A 26,419-nucleotide genomic window follows, 5' to 3' on the forward strand; every position below is an offset into this window, starting at 1 on the left:
AATAGTGAATAGATAATCACAGTTCGAATAGATTATCTAGGAGAGAACACTAAAATTCAACAGAGAAGTGAACAGGAAACACCTAAAACAAGGAAGGAGAGGGAAGTGAGGCAGCCTGCTCAGCTGGGATTGGCTGGGAGCCTGTAGAGACTTCCCAATGAAGGGAAAGGGTACGGGATAGACCCCCCAGCAGTCCACATTTTTATTGCAGACTCCTACAATCCTAACCACAGGAGAGCCCCCTCAATCCTTGTGGGCCCTGAGACTAACATAGGGAGCTGCTGGAAGACCATCTGATGGTATTGCTCCAGAAAGGGAGCTAAGGCTGAGTCTTGCATACCCTGAGTTCTAAGCAGCTACAGCAAGGTCCCATTTTGAGAGCCAGCACCTCCATGTGCCACCAGGCAGCCTGGGGACAGGTTTGCCTAGACTGGCTCTGTACCCCCTAGTCCCCGAGCACACTGTCAGTGACCCTGGGGATTGCCCAGCTCAGCCCACCGCCATTGACGCCTGAGCACTCCTCCCAGGATCCTGAGGTCATCAGGCCCATCCAACCTGCCACTACCATCACAGATGTCACCCACCTGTATATGCCACCCTGTGAGCCTAGGGACTGGCCCTCCCAGCCTGTCACAGCCACTGCCAATGCTAGCATGGACCACTCGGGAACCAGAGAACTGTCCCACCAGTGCTACTGCCTTGGCTTATGCCATGCTGACTATCCAGGGGCCTGACAAACTGCCTACCTGCTCAGCCCACCATTGTCACTACCCAGCACCCAAGCAAGCCAACTGGAGGGCCAAGAATCTGCCCATCTGAACCTGCTAATATACCAGTGACAGCATACCCCACCCGGGGGCCCAAGGACAGGCATGCTCAGCCCACTCCTGCCATCACTGAGAATTGAGGACTGGCCCACCTATGTCCCTGTCCGCAGCAAAACTTCACCACAGCCTCCACTAAATGGACCCTAAGCCACTGAGAAAATCACAGACACCATTGACACTATTTATACCTAAAGAAAACATACAGAGACTACACTACTGCACACACTGAGAATCAAGGCCACAGTGCCCTACCCAACCAACACCACATATACATCTTCAGGAAAAAGTCCTCCACTATGAAAGCAAATCCAAAAAAATTCGAAGAAGTTACTGTTAGAACAGATGTGCCGAGAAAAATGTAAGGACACAACAAACATGAAAAAGCAGGGAAATATAACACCTTCAAGGGCACACAATAATTCTCCAGCAACAGATTCCAATGAAAAAGAAATTTATGAAGTACCAGAAAAAGAATTCAAAATAATGATATTAAAGAAGCTCAGTGAGAAAGAAGAGCACACAACAAATACAAAAAATAATGAGAAATTTACCAAAGACGCAACGATCATGAAAAAAAAAAAAAAAAACCACCAAATTTTGGAACTGATGAATTCACTGAATGAAATACAATATACATTTAAAAGCTTCAAAAATAGATCAAGCAGAACAAAGAATTGCAGAACTTGCAGACAGGTCTTTTGAAATAACCCAGTCAGACAAAAATAAAGAAAAAAGAATGAACAAAGCCTACATGACATATGGGACACCATAAAATGACCAATATTCAAATTTTTGGTGTTCCAGAATGCAAAGAGAAAAGGGATAGAAAATCCATTTAATGAAACAGTAGCTGAAAACTTCCCTGGTCTAGTAAGAGATTTAAAGATCCAATACAGGAAGTTTAGAGATCCCCAAACAGATGCAATTCAAAGAGGTCTTCACGACACATGGTCGTCAAATTTCAAAGACAGAGAATTCCAAAAACAGCAAGAGAATAGTGTCTAGTCACTTATAAGGGATCCCCCAACTGACTAAGCAGAATTCTCAATGGAAACCCTACAGGCCAGGAAAGAATGGGATGGTATAGACAATGAGCTGAGAGAAAAAACTGCCAGCCAAGGACGCTACACCCAGCAAAGTTATCCATCATAAATGAATGAGAAGTAGTCTTTCCCAGACAAGCAACAGTTGAGGGAATTCATCACACTAGGTGAGCCCTACAAGAAATGTTTAAGAGAGTCCTGGAAGGAAAACAATGATACACACCACCACAAAAACACAAAATTACAAACCCCACTGGTAGAGCAAAGACACAAATGAGAAAGGACTCAAACATTACCACTACAGAAAACCACCAAATCACAATAATAAATAAGAGAGAAAGGGAGGAACAAGGGATATATAAAACAAGTAGCTATCAAGTAATAAAATGACAGGAATTAGCTCTTACATATCAATAATAACCTTGAATGTAAACAGATTAAACTTTCCACTTGAAAGTTACAGGCTGGCCAAATGGATTTAAAAAAAAAACATGGCCCACCCATAAGCTGCCTAAAAGAAACTCGTCTCACTTGTAGGAACATATACAGACAAATGAAAGACATGGAAAAAGAGATTCCAATCAAATGGTAATCAAAAAAAAGCAGGGGTAGCTATACTAATGTTAGATAAAACAGACTTTAAGTCAAAAACTGTTAAAAGAGACAAAGAAGGTCACTATATAATGATAAGTGGATTAATAGAGCAAGAAGATATAACAATTATAAATAAATATGTACCCAACATTAGAGCACCCAGATATATAAAGCAAATATTAGATCTAAAGGGAGAGATGGACTGTAACATAGAGTTTGGGACTTCAACATACCACTTTCAGAATTAGACCAACTAGATGGAAAATTAACAAACATTTACACTGCACTTTAGACCTAATGGACCTAAACAGAACATTTCATCCTACAGCTATAGAATACACTTTCTCCTAATCAGCACACGAAGCATTTTCCAGCACAGACCATATGTTAAGCCACAAAACAAGTCTCAACAAATTTTTAAAATAGAAATCATATCAATTATCTTCGCGGACCACAATGGGATAAAACAATAAATAAGTAGCATGGGCTGGGCGTGGTGGCTCATGCCTGTAATCTCAGCACTTTGGGAGGCTGAAGCAGGCGGATCACCTGAGGTCAGGAGTTCGAGACCAGCCTGGTCGGCATGGTGAAACCCCGTCTCTACTAAAAATACAAAAAATTGGCCGGGCATGGTGGCGTGCACCTGTAATCCCAGCCACTCGGGAGGCTGAGGCAGGAGAATTGCTTGAACCCAGGAGGCAGAGGTTGCAGTGAGCTGAGATGGTGCCACTGCACTCCAGCATAGGCGACAGAGTGAGACTCTGTCTCAGAAAAAAAAAAGAAAAAAAAAAAAAAGAAGTAGCATGAGGAACTTCGGAAACTGTACAAATACGCAGATATTAAATAATATGTTCCTGAATGACCACTGGGCAAGGAAGGAGTTAATGAGGAAATTAAAAAGAAAACTTTTTTTTGCAACAGGATCTCGTTCTGTTGCCTAGGCTGCAGAGCAGTAGTACGAACATAGCTCACCGCAGCCTCAACCTCCCAGGATCAAGTGTTTCTCCAGCATCAACCTCCTTAGTAGCTGGGACCACAGCTGTGTGTCACTATGCCCAGCTAATTTTTAATTTTTTGTAGAGATGGGGTGTTGCCATGTTGCTCAGCCTGGTCTCGGCTCCTGGGCTCAAGTGATCCTCTTGCCTCAGCTTCCCAAAGTGCTAGGACTATAGGCGTGAGCCACCACACATGGCCAAAAAGTCTCTCGAAACAAATAAAAATTAAAACACAACATATTGGCTGGACACAGTGGCTCATGCCTGTAATCCCAGTTCTTTGGGAGGCTGAGGCAGAGGATCACTTGAGGTCAGTAGTTTAAGATCAGCCTATGCAACATAGCAAGACTACATCTCTACAAACAACATTTTTTAAATTAGCTGGGCATGGTGGTGTGCACCTGTAGTCCTAGCTACTTGGGAGGCTGAGGCGGGAGTTCAAGGTTAAAGTGAGCTACAATCACACGACTGCACTCCAGCCAGAGTGATAGAGCAAGTCCCTGTCTCTAAAACAGCAACATACAAAAACCTATGAGATACAGCAAAAACAATGCTAAGAAGGGAGTTTATAGCAGTAAACACTTACATCAAAAAAGTAGAAAGATTTCGAACAATCTATTGATGCACTTCAAGGAACCAGGAAGGCAACAAACCAAACCCCAAATTAGTAGAAGTTAAGAAATAATAAAGGTCAGAGGAGAACTAAACAAGCAGATAAAAGAGTAAGGCACAGTGGTGCAAGCCTGTATACCAGCTAATCTGGAGGCTGAGGAGGGAGGATTGTTTTCACTCAGGAGTTTGAGACCAGCCTGGGTAACATAGCAAGACCCCATCTTAAAAAACAAAACAAAACAAACAAACCTGGCCAGAGTAATCAGACAAGAGAAAGAAGTAAAGGGCATTGAAATTGGAAAAGAGAAAGTCAAACCGTCGACGTTCACTGATGATATGATTGTATACCTAGAAAACCCTAAAGACTCACCCAAAAAGCTCCTAGATCTGATAAACAAACTCAGTAAAGTCTCAGGATACAAAATCAATGTACACCAATCCGTAGCACTGCTATATGCCAACAACGATCGAGCTGAGAATCAAATCAAGAACTCAATCCCTTTTACAATAGCTGCAAAAAATAAAATAAAATACCTAGGAATATACTTAACCAAGGAGGTGAAAGAGCTTTATAAGGAAGACTACAAAACACTGCTGAAAGAAATAATAGATGACACAAATGGAAACACATTCCATGATCATGGATGGGTAGAATCAATATTGTGAAAATGACTACACTGCCTAAAGCATTCTACAGATTCAATGCAATTCCCATAAAAATATCATCATCATTCTTCACAGAATGAGAAAAAATTCCTAAAATTTATATGGAATCCAAAATGAGCCTGTGCAGCCAAAGCAATACTAAGCAAAAAGAACAAATCTGAAGGCATCACATTACCCAACTTTGACTGTACTATAAGGCTATAGCTACCAAAATAGCATGAGACCAGTATAAAAACAGGCACGTAGACCAATGCAACAGAATAGAGAGCACAGAAATAAAACGAAATACTTACACCTACCTGATCGTTGATGAAGCATACAAAAACATAAATTGCGGAAGGGATACCCTATTCAATAACTGGTACTGGAAAAATTGGCAAGCCACATGTAGAAGAATGAAACTGGATCCTCATCTCTCACCTTATACAAAAATCAACTTAAGATGGATCAAAGACTTAAATCTAAGACCTGAAACCATAAAAATTCTAGAACATCAGAAAAACTGTTCTGGACATTAGCTTAGGCCAACACTCATGACTAAGGCCCCAAAAGCAAATGCAACAAAAATAAAAATAAATAAATGGGACCTAATTAAACTAAAAAGCTTCTGCACAGCAAAAGAAATAGCAGAGATAACACACAGTGGGAGAAAATATTTGCAAACTATACATCTGAAAAAGGACTAATATCCAGAATCTACATTTGGATATTTGAACAAATTTGAACAAATCAGCAAGAAAAAAAAAAAAAAAACAAATAATCCCATCAAAAAGTGGGCAAAGGACACAAATAGACAATTTTCAACAGAAGATACACGGCCAACAAACATATGAAAAATGCTCAACATCATTAATTATCAGAGGAATGCAAATTAAAACCACAATGATACCACCTTACTCCTGCAAAAATAGTCGTAATTAAAAAGTCAAAAAACAATAGATATTGGTGTGGATTTGGTGAAAAGGGCATATTTTTACACTACTGGTAGGAATGTAAACTAGTACAACTACTATGGAAAACAGTATGGAGATTCCTAAAGGTAGAATTACCATCTGATCCAGCAATCCCACTACTTGGTATCTACCCAAAGGAAAAGAAGTTATTATATGAAAAAGACACGTGCACATACATGCATGTTTATAGTAGCACAGTTCACAATTGCAAAGATAATGGAACCAACCTAAGTAACCCACCAACCAACAAGTGGATAAAGAAAATGTGGTATATATACACCATGGAATACTACTCAGCCACAGAAAGGAAAAAAATAATGTCTTTTGCAGCAAGTTGAATGGAGCCGGAGGCCATTATTCTAAGTGAGGTAATCAGGAATGGAAAACCAAATATGGCATGTTCTCACTTATAAGTGGGAGCTAAGCTATGAGGATGCAAAGCAGAAGAATGATATAATGCACTTTGGTGATTTGGAGGGGGTGGTGAGGGATAAAAGACTACATATTGGGATAAAAGCAGTGTACATTGCTTGGGTGATGGGTGTGCCAAAATCTCAGAAATCACCACTGAAGAACTTATCCATGTAACCATGGATACTTTTGGTTACTTTTCCATGTAACCAAAAACCACCCGTACCCCAAAAACTATTGAAATAAAGAAAAGTTGGCTTTTAAAAGAGGATAAACAAAATGGATACTGTTAGCTAGACTAACCAAGAAAAAAAGAGACAACCTAAATAGAATAAGAAATGAAAAAGGAGACATTACAACTGATACCACAGAAATATAAAAGATTATCAGATATTATTAACAAGTAAACACTAATAAACTGAAAAACCTAGTGGAAATGAATAAATTCCTGAAAATATACAACCTACCAAGATTGAATAAAAAAGACATAGAAAACCTGAACAGACCAGTAACAAGTAATGAAGCTGAAACAGTAATTTTAAAAATCTTCCAACAAAGAAATGTGCAAGACTGGATGGCTTAATTGCCAAATTCTACCAAACTTTCTAAGAACTAACACCAATTCTCCTCAAACTATTCCAAAAAATTAAAGAAGGAATTCTCCATAACTCATTTTATAAGGCCAGCATTACCTTGATACTAAAACCAGACAGAGACTCAACAAAAAAGTACAGGCCAACATCTCTGAAGAACATGCACACAAAACTCAATAAGGCTGGGCGGGTGGCTCACACCTGTAATCCCAGCACTTTGGGAGGCCGAGGCGAGTGGATCATGAGGTTAGGAGATCAGGACCATCTTGGCCAATATGATGAAACCACGTCTCTACTAAAAAAACAAAAATTAGCACCTGTAGTCCCAGCTACTCAGGAGGCTGAGGCAGGAGAATCACTTGAAGCCGGGAGGTGGAGGTTGCAGTGAGCCAAGATTGCACCACTGCACTCCATCCTGGGTGAAAGAGAGAGACTCCATCTCAAAACAAACAAACAAACAAACAAACTCCTCAACAAATACTAGGAAACCCAATCCAACAGCATATCAATCCAACAGCATACCAACCATGATCAACTAAGATTTATCCCAGGGATTCAAGGATGATTCACCATATGCAAATCAATAAACGTGCTACATCACATCAACAGAATGAAGGACAAATACTGTATGACCATCTCAATAGATGCAGAAAAAGGATTTAATAAAATTCAACATCGCTTCATGATAAAAATTCTCAACTAGACATAGAAGAAATGTGTGTCAACATAGTAAAGGTCATATATAACACACAGTTAACATCATACAGAATGAGGAACAGCTGAACGCTTTTCCACTAAGAATTGGAACAAGACAGGGATGACTACTTTCAGCACTCCTAGTCAACACAGTACTGGAAATCCCAGCCACAGCAATCAAGCGAATGAAAGAAATAAAACACATCCAGCCTTATTGGCAATTTATATGCCTTATTGGATCCATTAAACTTTTTAAAAACTTTAAATAAATAAATAAAAGCAATCCACATTGAAAAAGGGGAGGTCAAATTGTACCTCTTTGCAGATGATATAATCTTGTATCTAGAAGAACCTAAAGACTCCACCAAAAAAATTATTAGATCCGATGAATAAATTTGGTAAAGTTGTAAGATACAAAATCAGCATACAAAAATCAGTAGTGTTTTGGTTTTTTAAACTAGAGATGGGGTCTCGCTATGTTGCCTACCTAGGCTGGTCTTGGACTCCTGGGCTCAAGTGATCCCCCCATCTTGGCCTCCCAAAGTGCTGGGATTACAGGCATGAGCCACAGTGCCCAGCCTCAAAAATCGGTAGTGTTTCTACACACCAATAATACACTAGCTGAGAAAGAAATCAAGAAGGCAATCCCACTTAAAATAGTTACAAAAAAATTTAAATACCTAGGAATAAATTTAACCAAGGAAGTGAAAGACCTCTACAAGGAAAACTGCCAAACATTGATAAAAGAAACTGAAAAGGACACAAACAAATGGAAAGACATCCCAAGCATGTGGATCAGAAGAATTAATATTATTAAAATGACTATACTGCCCAAAGCATTCTACAGACTGAATACAACCTGTATCAAAATACCAATGCAATTTTTCACATAAATAGGAAAAAACACTCCTAAAATTCATATGGAACCAAAAAAAGCCCAAATAGCCAAAGGAATCCAGAGCAAAAAGAAAAGAGCTTGAGGCATCATACTACTTGACTTCAAAATATATTACAAGCCTATAGTAACCAAGACAGCATGGCATTAGTTTAAAAACAGAAACACAGACCAGTGGAGCGAAACAAAGAACACAGAAAGAAATCCATGTATTTACAGCTGACTGATTTTTGACAAAGGTGTGAAGAACATACATTGGGTGAAGAACACCCTCTTCAATAAACTGTGCTAGGAAAACTGGATATACATTTGCAGAAGAATGAAAGAAGACCCCCTACCTCTCACCACAACCAAAAACCAGTTCAAGATGGAGTAAATACTTGACGTAAGTCCTGAAACTATAGAACTACTAGAAGAAAACATATGAGAAACACCAGGACATTGATCTAGGCAAAGATTTTATGGCTAGGACCTCAAAAGCACAGGCAACAAAAATAAAATTAGATGAGTGGGACCATACTAAATTAAAAAGCTTCTGCACAGCAAAGGAAACAATAAACAGACTGAAGAGATAGCCTGTTGAATGGGAGAAAATATCTGCAAACTATTTCTCTGATAAAGGACTAATAACCAGAATATATAGGAAGTCCAAGAACAGTAAAACAACAACAAATAATCTCATTAAAAAGTGGGCAAAGAACATGAATAGACATTTCTTTTTTTTTTTTACATTTCTGATTTTATTTAAAATACAAACATAGTAGATAGGACACATACTACATAATGATAATTGTTTAATAACATAGAAGGTAAATTAATATAGCCAAGGCACTGAGTTGGGAAGAAAGTGTGTGCAGTTACTGGCCTCTTTATTTTCTATGTGACTCCCTTTCCTTTTTCTGTGTCTTCATATGTATGTAAATATTTCTTTTTTTATTATTATTGTACTTTAAGTTCTAGGGTAAATGTGCACAACGTGCAGGTTTGATACATAGGTATACATGTGCCATGTTGGTTTGCTGCACGGATCAACTCATCATTTACATTAGATATTTCTCCTAATGCTATGCCTCCCCCAGCCCCCCAACCCCCGACAGGCCCTAGTGTGTTATGTTCCCCACCCTGTGTCCAAGTGATCTCATTGTTCAATTCCCACCTATGAGTAAGAACATGTGGTGTTTGGTTTTCTGTCCTTGTGATAGTTTGCTGAGAATGATGGTTTCCAGCTTCATCTATGTCCCTACAAAGGACATGAACTCATCCTTTTTTATGGCGGCATAGTATTCCATGGTGGATATGTGCCACATTTTCTTAATCCAGTCTATCATTGATGGACATTTGGGTTGGTTCCAAGTCTTTGCTATTGTGAATAGTGCTACAATAAACATACATGTGCATGTGCCTTTATAGTAGTATGATTTATAATGCTTTAGGTATATACCCAGTAATGGGATTGCTGGGTCAAATGGTAATTCTAGTTCTAGATCCTTGAGGAATCGCCACACTATCTTCCACAATGGTTGAACTAATTTACACTCCCACCAACAGTGTAAAAGCTTTCCTATTTCTCCACATCCTCTCCAGCATCTATCATTTCCTGACTTTTTAATGACTGCCATTCTAACTGGCGTGAGATGGCATCTCATTGTGGTTTTGATTTGCATTTCTCTGATGACCAGTGATGATGAGCATTTTTTCATGTGTCTGTTGGCTGCATAGATGTCTTCTTTTGAGAAGTGTCTGTTCATATCCTTTGCCCACTTTTTGATGGGGCTGTTTTTTTCTTGTAGATGTGTTTGAGTTCATTGTAGATTCTGCATATTATCCCTTTGTCAGATGGGTAGATTGCAAAAATTTTCTCCCATTCTGTAGGTTGCCTGTTCACTCTGATGGTAGTTTCTTTTGCCGTGCAGAAGCTCTTTAGTTTAATTAGATCCCATTTGTCTATTTTGGCTTTCGTTGCTATTGCTTTTGGTGTTTTAGTCATGAAGTCCTTGCCCATGCCTATGTCCTGAATGGTATTGCCTAGGTTTTCTTCTAGGGTTTTTATAGTTTCAGGTCTAACATTTAAATCTTTAATCCATCTTGAATTAATTTTTGTATAAGGTGTAAGGAAGGGAGCCAGTTTCAGGTTTCTACATATGGCTAGCCAGTTTTCCCAGCACCATTTATTAAATAGGGAATCCTTCCCCCATTTCTTGTTCAGGTTTATCAAAGATCAGATGATTGTAGATTTGTGGCACTATTTCTGAGGCCTCTGTTCTTTTCCATTGTCTATATATCTGTTTTGGTACCAGTACCATGCTGTTTTGGTTACTGTCGCCTTGCAGTATAGTTTGAAGTCAGGTAGTGTGATGCCTTCAGCTTTGCTCTTTTTGCTTAGGATTGTCTTGGCAATGCAGGCTCTTTTTTGGTTCCATGTGAACTTTAGTTTTTTCCAATTCTGTGAAGAAAGTCATTGGTAGCTTGATGGGGATGGAACTGAATCTGCAAATTATCTTGGGCAGTATGGGCATTTTCACGATATTGATTCTTCCTATCCATGAGCATAGAATATTCTTCCATTTGTTTGTGTCCTCTTTTATTTCGTTGAGCAGTGGTCTGTAGTTCTCCTTGAAGAGGTCCTTCATGTTCCTTGTAAGTTGGATTCCTAGGTATTTTATTCTCTTTGTAGCAATTGTGAATAGGAGTTCACTCATGATTTGGCTGTTAATGGTGTATAGGAATGCTTGTGATTTTTGCACATTCATTTTGTATCCTGAGACGTTGCTGAAGTTGCTTATCAGCTTAAGGAGATTTTGGGCTGAGACAACGGGGTTTTCTAAATATACAAACATGTCATCTGCAAACAGGGACAATTTGACTTCCTCATTTCCTAATTAAACACCCTTTATTTCTTTCTCTTGCCTGACTGCCCTGGCCAGTACTTCCAACACTATGTTGAATAGCAGTAGTGAGAGAGGGCATCCTTGTCTTGTGCCAGTTTTCAAAGGGAATGCTTCCAGTTTTTGCCCATTCAGTATGATATTGGCTGTGGGTTTGTCATAAATAGCCCTTATTATGTTGAGATATGTTCCATCAATACCTATTGAGTTTTTAGCATGAAGGGCTGAATTTTGCCAAAGGCCTTTTCTGCATCTATTGAGATAATCATGTGGTTTTTGTCACTGGTTCTGTTATGTGATGGATTACGTTTATTGATTTGTGTATGTTGAACCAGACTTGCATACCAGGGATGAAGCCGACTTGATGGTGGTGGATAAGCTTTTTGATGTGCTGCTAGATTCAGTTTGCCAGTATTTTATCGAGGATTTTTGCATGGATGTTCATCAGGGATATTGGTCTAAAATTCCCTTTTTTTGTTGTTGTCTCTGCCAGGCCTTGGTATCAGGATGAAGTTTGCCTCATGAGTTAGGGAGGATTCCCTCTTTTTCTATTGATTGGAATAGTTTCAGAAGGAATGGTACCAGCTCCTCTTTGTGCCACTGGTAGAATTCGGCTGTGAATCCGTCTGTTCCTGGACTTTTTTTGGTTGGTAGGCTATTAATTATTGCCTCAATTTCAGAGCCTGTTATTGGTCTATTCAGAGATTCAACTTCTTCCTGGTTTAGTTTTGGGAGGGTGTATGTGTCCAGAAATTTATCCATTTCTTCTAGATTTTCTAGTTTATTTGCATAGAGGTGTTTATAGTATTCTCTGATGGTAGTTTGTATTTCTGTGGGATTGGTGGTGATATCCCCTTTATCATTTTTTATTGTGTCTATCTGATTCTTCTCTTTTCGCCTTTATTAGTCTTGCTAGCGGTCTATCAATTTTGTTGATCTTTTCAAAAAACTAGCTCTGAGACTCACTGATATTTTTGAAGGGTTTTTTATGTCTCTTTCAGTTCTGCTTAGTTATTTCTTGCCTTCTGCTAGCTTTTGATTGTGTTTGCTCTTGCTTCTCTAGTTCTTTTAATTGTGATGTTAGGGTGTCAATTTCAGATCTTTCCTGCTTTCTCTTGTGGGCATTTAGTGCTATAAATTTCCCTCTACACACTGCTTTAAATGTGTCCCAGAGATTCTGATATGTTCTTTGTTCTCATTGGTTTCAAAGAACATCTTTATTTCTGCCTTCATTTTGTTATTTACCCAGTACTCATTCAGGAGCAAGTTGTTCAGTTTCCATGTAGTTGTGCGGTTTTGAGTGAGTTTCTTAATCCTGAGTTCTAATTTGATTGCACTGTGGTCTGAGAGACAGTTTGTTGTGATTTCTGTTCTTTTACATTTGCTGAGGAGTGCTTTACTTCCAATTATGTGGTCAATTTTAGAATAAGTGCAATGTGGTGCTGAGAAGAATGTATATTCTGTTCATTTGGGGTGGAGAGTTCTGTAGATGTCTATGAATAGACATTTCTTAAAAGAAGACATACAAACGATCAACAGGAAATGTTCAACATCAGTAATCATCAGAGGAAAATCAAAATCATAATGAGGGGCTGGGCACGGTGGCTCAAGCCTGTAATCCCAGCACTTTGGGAGGCCAATGCGGGCGGATCACAAGGTCAGGAGTTTGAGACCAGCCTGACCAACATGGTGAACCCCCATCTCTACTAAAATTACACAAATAATTAGCTGGGTGTGGTGGCGTGGTGCCTGTAATCCCAGCTACGCAGGAGGCTGAGGCAGGAGAATCGCTTGAACCCCAGGAGGTGGAGGTTGCAGTGGGCTGAGGTCACACCACTGCACTCCGGCCTGGGCAACAAAGTGAGACTCTGTCTCAAAAAATATATATATTTTTTATATAATATGCAATATATTTTATATAAGCTATGTAATATATATAATCTATATTATATATAATCTATAATAGTTATAATCTATATTATAATCTACAAATTATAATCTATATTATATAATCTATAATTATAATCTATATTATATAATCTATATTAATCTATATTATATAATCTATATTATATATAATATATATAATTATATATAATATAGATTATAATATATAATATACTATCTAGATTACATTATTTATAATATAGATTATATAATATATATATAGTGTGTGTGGTGTGTGGGAGTGGGGAGCAGACTTGTCTTGCTGTCTTTGTCAGAAATTCTAAGGGCTGTGTCTTTGTGGATTACCTTCTTTTGTTCTTCCTGCCAGAGATCATGTAAGGAGGATGTTGGGGGTAGGATTAGCTTGAATTTTTTTTTTTCATTACACTCTTCTCCTGTCTGCTCCCTGCTTAGCCCTCCGTTTTCTCATTCCTCTGGAGTTATCTTGGAGCAGCCCCTGTTGTTAGTTGGCTGGTCTTCAAAACTCTCATGTGTAGGGTTGACAATGTTGGGGGTAGGGGATCCAGCTTATTCTTTTATTTTCAAGTCCATTCTTGGAGCTGGTGGGGAGGCAGAATGCCCCTCCCTAAGCCCTTAGTGTGTGCTGAGCTTGCTTTTTGATGTTGGCAGTGGAGGGGGAACCTCCCCTCCAGTCTCCAGGGTGGTGACTGAGTTTCCTATATCAAACCCTTCAATGGGCACAAAATGGGAGTGCTTGATTTCAGGTTTTATTTTTTTCATGAATGTGCAAATCTGTGTTTCTCCCTGCCCTCCCAGACTGTGTGGTCAGTTGAAAGTGTCTGGTTTGTGTTCGTCTCTCCCTCATTTCCGGAGCAAGGCCTGAGACCCTGCCACATCTCCTATGCTCTGCATCCATGCCTCCTTTGGACATTAAAGGTTGACTGATGCAATAATAATAAATCATAATGAGGTCTCACTTTACATTAGAATACGTATTATTAAAAAGCAAAAAAAAAATTACAGATGCTGGTGAGAATGTACAGAAAAGGGAACTCAAACTGTTGGTGGAAATGTAAATTAGTTCAGCCACTATGGAAAACAATAGAGAAAAAAACTAAAAATAGAACTACAATACCACCTAGCAATTCTTCTACTGGGCATTTATCCAAAGGAAATCAGTATACCAGAAGGATACATGCACTCCCATGTTTTTGACAGCTCTACTGACAGCAAAGATAAGGAATCAACCTAAGTGTCCATCAACAGACAAAGGAAATGTGGTCTACATACACAATGGAGTACTATTCAGTCATAAAAGAGAGTGAAATCATGTCATTTACGGCAACATTGATGGATCTGGAGGACATTAAGTTAAATAAGCCAGGCAGAGAAAGACAAATACTGCATGTTCTCACTCATATGTGGGAGCTAAGAAAGTTGATCTCATGGAGGTAGTGAGTAGAATGATAGCCATCAGAGGATGGGAAGGGCATATGGGTGGGAGTGGCTATGAAGAGAGGTTGGTTAATGGGTACAAACATACAGTTAGATAGAGTAAGTTCTAATGTTTGTTACAAAGTTGGGTGACTATAGTTAATAGTTAACAACAATGTATATTTCAAAATAACTAGAAAAGAGGACTTGGAATGTTCCTAATATATAGAAATAAATATTCAAGGTGATGGATACCCCAAATACCCTAAATTGATTATCACACATTCTATACATGTAACAATATCACATGTGCCCTATATAAATATGTACAAATACTATGCATTAATTAAAATTTAAAAAGCAAGACCAAGGTATGTGCTGTTAATAAGAAACCCATTTTAAATATTAAGGTAGTTAAAAGTGAAAAAATAAGGGAAAAAAACAACAGTGCATGCAAATACTGGTAAACTCCAAACAAGGTCTGTCAGTAGTTTAGTAATAGTATTGTACCAATGTCAACTTCAAGGTTTTAATAATATGGTTACTTAAAATGCTATCTTTGGGGGAAGCTGGGTGAGAGTACACAGAACTCTCTGTATTATTTGTGTAATTTCTCATGTCTTTACTAGCATCTAGGAAACTGTAACAGACTAACTTATTAGATTGTAAATAGGGTAAACTCAAATAGCAGACTTAGCAATTTTGTTGAGAAAGGAAGGATGCTGATAGACATGGATTTCTGGATTAGGAAGGACAAGGCTCTGCAGGCCGATTCAAGAAAATAAGACTCCCAAGATCCAGTAATGAATACCATTGCCCAATTGGCAGGAGACCCTACTTCTTCCCGTTTATATGCTGAGCTGCTAGAAGCAGGACTGAAAGAAGTCACCCAAATAATAACTTCATTGTTGCTCACTCTCTTCCAGGCAGAAAGAAGAAATGTTATGACAACAGAGCAGCAAGTCCCATGGTCCTAGCTAAAAGGCGGTACGGCTGTGACTGCTGAGATGGAGAGTCCTCAAAGGTAAATTAATGTGTCAGCAATGAAGGCTTTGCTATTTAATATAGAGCTTTGAGTGACCTGAAGACAGAAGTTAATTTGGTTGAATTGAGCATGGGTGGCCACTTAAAAGTGAGTGAAGGAAACACCTTGCCTAATAGTATAAAGGCAAACACCTGGTTCCTGTCAACAGTCCAACCTGGCTTATAATGAGGACAGGGCTCTGGGTGCCAGGGCAGCCAAGGTTGAAAGACTGCAGGGCAGAACACAGTGGGGTGAGCATGGACAGAAAGGAAGTTAGGATCATAATCCTGAAAAACAATTCTGAATGCCATAATCTCAAATATTGAAATACTGAAAGATCAAAGTCCCTGAAGTCTAAAAATCCAGAAAATTGCAATCCCAAAATTTCAAAATCTTGAAAATATAATGTAGGGAAAAATATCTTAAAAGTTATTTAAAAAGCATTTATTTACATTTTAAAAAGGGGATTTATTTGAGAAACATAAAAACACTAGAGAACACTGTGTAGACCACTTCACACAATGAAATAGGCAATAACATATTTTTTGCAAGCATAAACACTCAGGCATACTAATGACAATTGCGTGGATGTAACAATTATGAGCAGATAAACTGTATTCATAAAGAAATGGGTGAAAAAGCTAAATATATAAAAGCATACACCCAGCTTTATAACTGCAGTCATCTGAAATACAGTGATAGACAACCTAAGTCTCCTGACGAGATCAATCAAAAACTTCAATGGGGGGGCGGGCGTGGTGGCTCATGCCTGTAATCCCAGCACTTTGGGAGGCCGAGGCGGGCAGATCACTTCAGATCAGGAGTTCGAGACCAGCCTGACCAACATGGTGAAACCCTGTCTCTACCAAATATACAAAAATTAGTCGGGTGTGGTGGCAGGCATCTATGATCCCAGCTACTCAGGAGGCTGAGGCAGGAGAATTGCTTGAATCCAGTAGGTGATTACAGTGAGTCCAGATCACGCCACTGCACTTAAGCTGGGGCAACAGAGCAAGACTCCATCTCAAAAGGAAACAACAACAAAAAAACAAAAAACAAAAAACAAAAAACAAAACTTGGCTGGGCATGGTGGCTCACGTCTGCAATTCCAGCACTTTGGGAGGCCAACATGGGCGGATCACCTGGAGTCAGGAGTTCAAGACCAGCCTGGCCAATATGGTGAAACCCTGTCTCTACAAAAATACAAAAATTAGCCAGGCGCGGTGGTGGGCGCCTGTAGTCCCAGCTACTTGAGAGGCTGATGCAGGAGAATCGCTTGAACCCAGGGGGCGGAGGTTGCAGTGAGCTGAGATGGTGCCACTGCACTCCAGCCTGGGCGACAGAGCAAGACTCTGTCTTGAAAAAACAAACAAAAAAACCAAAAACCTTCAGTGGGTCACCACCACATACACATTAGCCCAAAGAGCCAAGATTTTCAGAAATTTTATCTTTGACAAATGCAGATGTACAAAGAGGACATCTCTTCCTTTACTGAGGAAGTTTCTACATTTTTACATACATGCATAATGCTTACACATGGTTAATGCTGTGATAATGTAGTTTGTGGTGTCAAATTTCTGATGTCCAAGGCAGCAGCAGAAAATTTGTCCCAGCTCTGAGAGGGACTAATTTGCCTTCTCTGTTCTCTATAGGCCCCTGGCTGATTGGATGGCTCCTGCCAACACTGAGGACAGATCTTTCCCACTTAGTCCACTGAGACTCACATACACGTCTCCCCTAGAAGGACTCTCACAGATACACTGAAAATAATGCCTTACTAGGTTTCTAGGTATTCCTTAATCCAGACAAGGTGACACCTAAAACTATGTCCATAAGTCCACTTCTTGTCAATTTGGCACCTATATGAATCCCCTTAAACTGTAATTTCCTAGTAGAGACAATAACAAGGTAATAGTTCTGCCTGTCATGATGCAAGTACACTGCATACAACTGAAAACACATTAATCCCTTCCCCAGAATTTGTCTCATGGGATTTCAAAGATTTTAATCCATTGAAATTTTAGATGTTAGGGACTTTAGACCTTAAGGATTTTGGTATTTCAGGATTTCAACATTCAGAATTATGTATTTTGAGATTATGATCAGCACTAAAGTAAGGGGTCTTGGAAGCTGGACACTCATTGGATGCTGGAGATAGATGGGGGAAGAAGTAGCAGCAGTGCTCAGGTACTGAACCTGGAGACAGTGGTCAATGGAAAAAAAATGCTGAGAATCAAATTTCTTTCCCACCACCATTGAGAAACATAAAAACACCAGAGAACACTTTGCAGGCCACTCCACACATTGAAATAGGCAATAACATTTTTTTGCAAGCATAAACACTCAGGCATACTAATGACAATTGTGTGGATATAACAATTATGAGCAGATGAACTGTATGCCCCACCACCATTGCTCCTACTGTCATTGTAGACTAGCTTCCTCTGCCACCTGGAACTCCCAACTGGGGGATAACCTGATCTTTTGGAATCTGTGCTGTAGCACCTGATGCACATGTTAAACTTCTTGGTCTGTGTTCCTACAGGAAAAAAGGCACTTTAATTCAACTGACAGGGTTTGGACAGGGCTTGGAGTGGGGAAGGAAAACTGAAATTGTTAGGGGCCAGGGAGAGCTGAGCAGGCAGGTCGAACAGTCAAAGCTTTAATCACTTACTGAAATAGCAAGAGGTTAAACTAGAGAAAGTGCCAACTCTCTTCTGTCCTATCCCAGCCCCCAAGTTTTTGATGAGGAGCTGGACCCCTCAAAAATAATGTCACCATGGTTCTTTGGACATATTCAATATATGTATAATAGAATTTGTGGATTTTATGCCTGCACTTCTTGGTCTATATCTCATTCCATCTCACTTTCAAGGAATACGGCACAGACTGACCTCCCTCCCCAGGTGGTCCAGTATAGTAATATAGGCCTCCAAGAGGAGAAGTTTCAAAGACTTATGGCTGCCTGAGTACTCAGAGAGGCAACAGCTCAATACTAACAATCGCAACAGCTGCCTGACCCAGCCACCACGTACATCTTTATATGTTAACAAAAGAAGGCAGCTATTAATCTGCTAAGCTTTTGTTGAAACTTAATGTGACTTAACATGGGTCTTCTGACTCTTTGGCTTGACATCCCCATTTTGGGATGGGTCAACTTCGACTTGATGACTAAAAAGGTGAAAAGTATCTAACAAGCCTTGCTAGTCAAAGAGAAATAGCATAGCTGGCCTGGCCCTAGCAGCTTTTTGGTCCTACATGAAAAAATGGCAGCTATCCTTTTGGAGGTAAACTGTACGGCCAACTCCACTGCATAAAGCAATCCCATTGGTTCAATGGGGCCCTTGACTTAGTTTCCCCTAAATTTCTGGGTCTACTTCATGAATTGTTTGGCTACAATGAAACATAATGGAGTCCAATGAGGAGCTGCTGCTGCTGTTCAGCTTCAGTGCCAGCTATGTAAATCCAAAAGCAGATGTGGTTGCTCCTCTCAATTACTAAAACTCAAGGCAGTCCTCATGGCTCTGGCCAATACTCTCCCTGATGAACCTCACTATGTTTTAATTACGTTTGGAGCTATTGCCAATGGCCTATCAGGTCTGCCACATGAAATCATATAGACTGTCAGATTAAAAACACTTCTCTTTGGCCATTAAACTCAGAGAAATTGCTTAACTTTCCCAATAATTAAGTAAATGAATATTCAAATTAGATAACACTTCTTATACAGGCATACCTTGGAGATACTGCAGACTCAGTTCCAGACCATCATGATAAAGTGAGTCACACACATTTTGAGGTTTCCCAGTGCATATGAAAGTATGTTTATACTACACTGTAGCGTATTAAATGTGCAATAACATTTTGTCTAAAACAATGTACATACTTAATTTAAAAATACGTGATTGCAAAAAAATGCTGACACAGAGACATGACATGAGCACATGCTGTTGGAAAATGACACCAATACAGACTTGTTTGATGCAGGGTCGCCACAAACCTTCAATTTGTAAAAAATAAAAAAATTAAAAAAAAATACAGTATCTGCAAGGTGCAATAAAGCAAAGTAGAATAAAATGAGGTATGTCTGTACTGACAAAAATGAAAAGCTCAGCAATATCCAGTACTGGCCACAGAATGGATATACGTTACTTGTAAACACTGTTCCTGGCATGTAAATTGGTGCAGTCCTTCTGAAAGGCAACTTTTCACTGAAAATGCACATACACACTGACTGAAAGATCCCACATCTAAATAGGTATCAAAGAGAAAGAATCAAACATATATAAGAGGGATGTGCTAGCAGGTTAATAAAAGTGGGAGTAACATGCCATTAAATTTTACTTATGCCCTCACCCATTACCTACTATTATACTTCATTATAATTCCCAACAAACTTTTGGAATCTGTATCTGTACCCACCATTTTTTACTGTTTTCCCCAGGATTCCACGGAAATCTTTTTCAAAGGGTCACTGTATGATAATTAAAACTAATGTCCTGTTAACAATCCTCATTTTTTCCATCACTATATAGCAGTCAACACAGACTGAAATTACATTTATGGTAATCGTCTATCATGTGCTTTCATACACACAAAAATATATATAAAAGCTCATATGACCTAATAAACCATCTGAAATAGATGGTATTAATCCTCTCTTACAGATGAGGAAACAAGCCAAGAGTGGCTTGCCTGAGATCACAATCATTCAGGAAAATGAACCCAGAAGATCTAAGTGCTCATCCCACTGATGGCTGGTCCTAGAACTGTCTTCTACTAGTTCCTTTTATAGTTCTTTTTCCATTATTTAACAAAACTGAAAATCAAGATTATTCATTTTCCTCAATGGATTCTAACTTTATTACAGTGAACTTGAATGAAACAAAGTGAAAATAGTTAGTATAAGGCCTGGCATATTATAAGGCGAAGTATTCATGTTACTGACTTCTTAGAAGCATATAAAAATAGGCTAATCCAAGAGTTCAAAAGTATATATGCTCAACTCATTAAAATCCCCACATCTATAGTTACATTAACTTAGATGAAAACCAAGCAACTATCGTTTCATAGCAATTGGCAGACTTTAATATTCAAGAAAAATTAATTTCATCATACACATTAAAAATATAGGAAATTTCATGCAGACATGAAGCTTCCAATTCAGCTTTTGTGGCAACTTTTAGAATGAGAGTTACATATAAATACAGTACATTTTACAGTTACCAAACTTCATAATTTTATACTGTGATTTTTACAGCTTCTCCTTATATTGTACATATTCCACCTTGCTCACTTGATTAGCATACCCTATATCTGCACTGCTTCAGAATATAGAAATTAAACAAAAAAACATAAGCACAGTGGACTATCTCCTCCCATTTCATAAAGTAAATGAAAATGTTTGTGTATAAAGCTAATTTAAGAAAAACATTTTAAACTTTAAGGCTTACATACTTTAGTAGCTAGGACTAAAATTAAGAAATACAAAGTTAAATAAATCCTCCAGTGATACTTCTATTATTGATTGATACCACATTTTCAAGTTTAGATTAACTGCAAAAGCTGTAAGAAAAAAAGTGATGCAAATTTGTATAGAACATTTAAAAAACAATATTCATGATATGAGGGATAAATTAACAAATGAAGTAACTGATTTCAGAATTAACTAAAACATATGCTATAATTTAGAAATTTAACATTATTAAAGAAAACCTAATAGAAAAAAATTAATTAATAAAGCCAACCCACCAGTGTCAACCTGTTTTTGCCTGTGACAAAAACAAAGATCATTTGTTTTGATACAAGTTGTAAAAAAGTGAATACTAGTCAGTGAATAAAAAGCATGTCTAAGCCATTGAAAAACAGCATGCATTCCTTTCTGTTCAATTGATTTTTAAAAAATACTTATGTACTTTGCAAGTTTTCTTCTTTTAAAACAATAATTTGAGTTTTTTTTTTCTTCCTTGCCACTAAATTCAAACTCATTCATGTAAGTAATAAGAATTTCCACCAAATGAACATCTGCTAAGTATTGAGGGACACAAAAAAGAGAAATCTTTAAAAAAAAAAAAAAAAGGTTACAGTCTTCCCAATTTTGACATGTCAGATTAACTACATGAAACCCTCTATTGCATAGTGAGAGTAAAGGTCACAAAAGTCCCATCACTGTACACGGAAAAGGTCCCCCCAACTAGTAAGATGCCAAATAGAGTAGTGACTCCCCAGCCTAAGTGACAACAAAGGTCTAAAGATTTACAAGTAACTTTTCCTATTAAAACATGACATTTATGCGACCAGCACATTACTGAGATTAAATCCATCTAATTTAAATTGCCACAGAGGTCATTTAAAGCAATCACAATCATCTGTGAAAATATTCAAGAAGAGTTCTTCCTTTTCTCCAAGAAAAGGCTAAAACATTAGTCATCTCTACTTTCCAAGCTACTGGAAACAGAATATCATACATTAAAAAATACAAAGGAAAACTCCCTCCAATAAAGATCTGCTAGAGGTAGAAATTTAAAGCAGCATATACTGTTTAAGCTCCATCTATCAGGGAACAAAATTGGTATTAATCTGAAATTACATGATGGCTGCTGCTTACAATATTGAAGACACAGACCACGGGCAGTAATTTATCCCTGAATTTCATAATCAAAATTCCCCACATTAATACTATTATGACAGTTTTTCCTAGTATATAATTTTTTTAATGAAAAAAGTGCTTGCTTTCATAATCCAGATAATCTAAAGAAAAGACATTATTGTAAACATCACACTGTCAAACTCTGTATTCATTTAGAGTCTGAAAATCACATATTTCAAATGGGTAAATTTTATTCTTATTTTCTCTGTTTCCTAGCACTACTTTTAATAAAGGCTTTTTATTTCTCACTTTGAATGTTGAGATCTCGTATATTTCAAAGTGATCCATGATGAGTATGCTTTCATAAAGTGTTCAGTTTATTGTGGCCAAAAGACTTTGATATTTCTGTTACTTGAATATATTTTACCGGCCTGTGATGCTATTAAATTTAACATTTCATAAAAAAGAAATGTTTGATGCTTCTTTAAGTTCATCTGAGCCAGAAAATACAAAATTAAATTAATCTGAATGATAAAAGAATAGACACAGGCCAGGCGCGGTGGTACATGCCTATAGTCCTAGCTACTCAGGAGGCTAAGGCAGGAAGATCGCTTGAGTCCAGGAGTTTGAGGTTACAGTGAGCTATGATCGTGCCACTGCACTCCGGCCTGGGAGACAGAGCGGGATCCTGTCTCTGAAGAAAAAAAAAAAAAAAAGACACATTTTACGCATAGTTTTCTTAGATTGAAAGTGAACAAAGTCCCAACTCCAGATGTTGAATATGACTGAGGATCCTTAGACTCTTCTAAAAGTTACATGTGCAATGCATACAAAACAACAAAAAAAGGAAGATTATTATGTACTTCAATACTATTAGTCATTAATTCGGCAGACTTGCAATGGACAGCATCATGAAGACACTGGAGATTAGGTTTTTTTTCCTACTGAAACACAATTCTGGGCTTCAAGGAAAAAGTATACTTCAAGACATTTCCTCCATTTTTACTTGTGTAGTACAAATCTGCATGGCATAGTATATTTCTGAAAAAGCAATAGACATATTAAGAAAATAGACACTATTTCTAAATTTCGTTAGGAATAAGAAGGCACCACTGATTTGAGGTTGTGTCCTGTCATCACTGATAGTTGATTTTGAGTCGTTGATTTCAGCATTTGTTCTTACTAAACTTTTTTCCAGGTGGTATCACTTGAGACCATTATTGTGGCTTACGGACCACAAACAAGACACATTCATAGTAGTATTTCATCATAGAGAGATCATTCACAGTATATGTTGACAATACAGATTCTTTTTCCACCTGCAATGCAAACAATAATCATAATACTATGACAGTCATGATGACCACACCACTAACAAATTCTGAGCACATATGTATCAGTGGCAGGCACTATTTTAAGCATATTCATTTATTACATACAACTACCCCCATAAGAGAGGTACTATTAATATTAGTAGTCTCACTTTACAAAGAACAGTCACACTAGTAAGTGGTGGAACTGAGATTCAAACTCAGGCAGTCTTGAGCTCTGAACTACTATAATATGTTGCTTCTCGTCATTCTTAAAAACAAACCTATTGTTTCTAAAATGGAATGCTTCTAAATAAATGAACTGAAACACAATAGCCAAAATATCACAGAACTTTATAGTAATGCACATGATTAAAAAAAGATGAAGCAGTACACAAGGACATATTGTGAATATCCCTCTTATACCTGCCCTCCGACCCCCTTTTGTTTTCCCCAGAGCCTACTCTACTTTCTATCAGTGAGAGTCTGTAAGACCAGTATTATAATGATCGGCTACCATTTATTGAAAGGCTATTTCACCAGAAAGTAGTTTTCCCTTTATGTACACATTATCCCAAATCCTTATAATTCTGAAAGCTAAGGAACACAGGTCAAGCATCCCTAATCTGAAAATCTGAAACGCTTCAAAATCCAAAATGTTTTGAGCGCCTACATAATGCCACAAGTGACAAATTCCACATCTGACTTCATGTGGCAGGTGGTCAAAATTTTAAAATATTGTATCAAATTACCTTCGGGCTACGCTTATAAGGCATATATAAAACATAAATGAATTTCACATTTAGACTTCAGTCCCCTCCCAAGATATGTCACGTATATGCATATATTGCAAAATTGGAAAAAAATCCAAAATCCCAAACATTTCTGGTCCCAAGCATTTTGAATAAGGGATACTCAACCTGTATTATCTTCCCTTTATAGATAAGAAAACACAGAATTCAAATAGTCACTAACAGCCATGATATCAACACTTCTGTTGAGGTGCTTTGGGAGTTAAACTTTGGCAATATTTTATTCCATTCTTACCTCTACCTTGAATCCATACTGCAGAACAACGTTTTTTATATCCTCATAGCTCAATTCTATGGAAAGTTCATTTGCCAGATTTTCAAAGTGGTACAGCAGAGGACCTATGGTTTAAAGATACTATGAATTACTTGAATATAAACATACACTCATAGCTGTGTTACACTGAATTCCAAGTTGAGTAAGTTAGGTACTGGATGAGACAAACATAAAAAGTCTGGGCATTTGCTGAAAATGCCCAGACCTCTGAAAATTTGGCCTAGTATCTGACACCCTCAAGAGTTGGGCCTACACTCATGAGGAGTGAGTCCCTCTGGTATACCTGCCTTGCACTGTGATTCACACCATGGGCCTTCACCTTTAACTTGCAAGTTACTGAAGGAGTAGATGAATCAGAGAATGCTAAGTCCTCAAATTCCAAATGTATTCTGCAATTATAATTCCATAAGCAAATGCAAAACTGCAGTTACCAACTGTATATCATATGAAAACAAAGGAGGAGCCTCAAGTTAACCTAGGTAGTAAAAGGTGGACAGGAGTTATATGGAAGGTTTCCTGAAAGGAAGAAGTAACATTAGAGCTGGCTTTTGTTTTTTTAAGTGCACTGTTCATATCCCAGCTCTAACATCTAATAATTGTGTGTCTGTGGGCAATTCAATAACTCCACTTCATCTACAATATGAGTTTTTTTTTTTTTTTTTTTTGAGACAATCTCACTCTGTTGCCCAGGATGGGTGGGGTGCAGTGGCACGATCTGGGCTTACTGCAACCTCCACCTCCCAGGTTCAAGTGATTTTCCTGCCTCAGCCTCCTGAATAGCTGAGATTACAGGAACCTGTCGCCACGCCAGGCTAATTTTTATATTTTTAGTAGAGACAGGGTTTCACCATGTTGGCCAGGCTGGTCTTGAACTCCTGACCTCAAGTGATCCACCAGCCTTGGCCTCCCAAAGTGTTGCGATTACAGGCGTGAGCCACCGTGTGTGCCCTGTAGTATGACTTTAATGTGAGATAATATGTATTACACCTGTCATAAACAAGGCACTAAGTAAATGACAGGTATTACACTGTTTATATGACATCCTCCCTTTACCATTTGCTCATTCTATACATTCAAGAAATGCACATATGATTTAAAGCATGATTTTCAAATCTTTCAATCTATCATTTTGCCCAATCCATCAACCTCATCCAGGAACCATTATCACTTAACACAGTTATATATACCTCAGGCTAATCTAGACAATCTTCTCTTTACACCTTTCATTGGGTTAATTATAAATCCTGCAACCAGCTCTCTACTCCTACTCCCCATACAATGTGCTAATCATGGAAGACAGAAGTATTTAATAACAAGACAAAGGTTCTGCTACCAAGAGGCTTAACATTCTGTGGATCACAGGGTAAAAAAGTTTTTCTTTCTCTCTCCTTTCTGTATCCTACATAAACGGCTAGAAAAAATGACCATGAATATAATGTATATGTTAGTGCTACTTACAAAAGATAACAATGGTTCCTTATCAAACTACTCTATCAAGCTGAAATTTGTTACATTAGTACTAGTAAAAATGATTGTTTTCTACCATTTCCTGAGCACTGCTGTTCCTAGACTACCCAAAGCTTTTATAAGAATGCAGAGCCTCACAGCAGAGTCTTTCCAGCTTTTAAAGATTATGCTGTTCCTGTTCCATTATTTTAAGAGCCTCCAATAACATAGTTTTATTATCTCTACATACATACATACATTCCAATGATTTTTACATACTTAGACCATTTTTACCTCTAGTCATGGTGTGTTCCACCTAGAAAGCTCCAACCCTCCAACTCAAGCTTTAGCCGTGCTTCAAAACCTTGCTGAAATCCATCCAAGTCTTCATCCCTACTGCTCATTCTTCTTAATGTGGCATATTTTAACACTCATTTAATGCTGTGTTGCAT

General features: G+C 38.2%; 1 protein-coding gene and 1 long non-coding RNA gene across 9 annotated transcripts in view; one reads left to right on the forward strand and one right to left on the reverse strand.

Moving 5' to 3' along the window:
* The window catches only part of LOC129135938 (uncharacterized), a 48,092-nt gene that overhangs the window by 11,130 nt on the left and 10,543 nt on the right, over positions 1-26,419 (forward strand). Inside the window, exon 2 of the long non-coding RNA XR_008537049.2 lies at positions 15,439-15,536. This is a non-coding gene — a long non-coding RNA (uncharacterized LOC129135938). The remainder of the gene's footprint in view (positions 1-15,438; positions 15,537-26,419) is intronic.
* Positions 20,602-26,419, reverse strand: part of CARNMT1 (carnosine N-methyltransferase 1) — a 48,963-nt gene continuing 43,145 nt past the window's right edge. For all 8 annotated transcript variants that reach the window (XM_528328.9, XM_016960965.4, XM_016960964.3 and 5 more), the window contains 2 exons: positions 24,483-24,586; positions 20,602-23,444 (listed from right to left, as the gene is read on the reverse strand). In XM_528328.9, coding sequence (XP_528328.2) covers positions 23,343-23,444; positions 24,483-24,586 — 206 coding nt within the window. In that variant the 3' untranslated portion in view covers positions 20,602-23,342. The remainder of the gene's footprint in view (positions 23,445-24,482; positions 24,587-26,419) is intronic.

This window comes from Pan troglodytes, chromosome 11 (assembly GCF_028858775.2).
Source record: "Pan troglodytes isolate AG18354 chromosome 11, NHGRI_mPanTro3-v2.0_pri, whole genome shotgun sequence".
NCBI lineage: Eukaryota > Metazoa > Chordata > Mammalia > Primates > Hominidae > Pan > Pan troglodytes.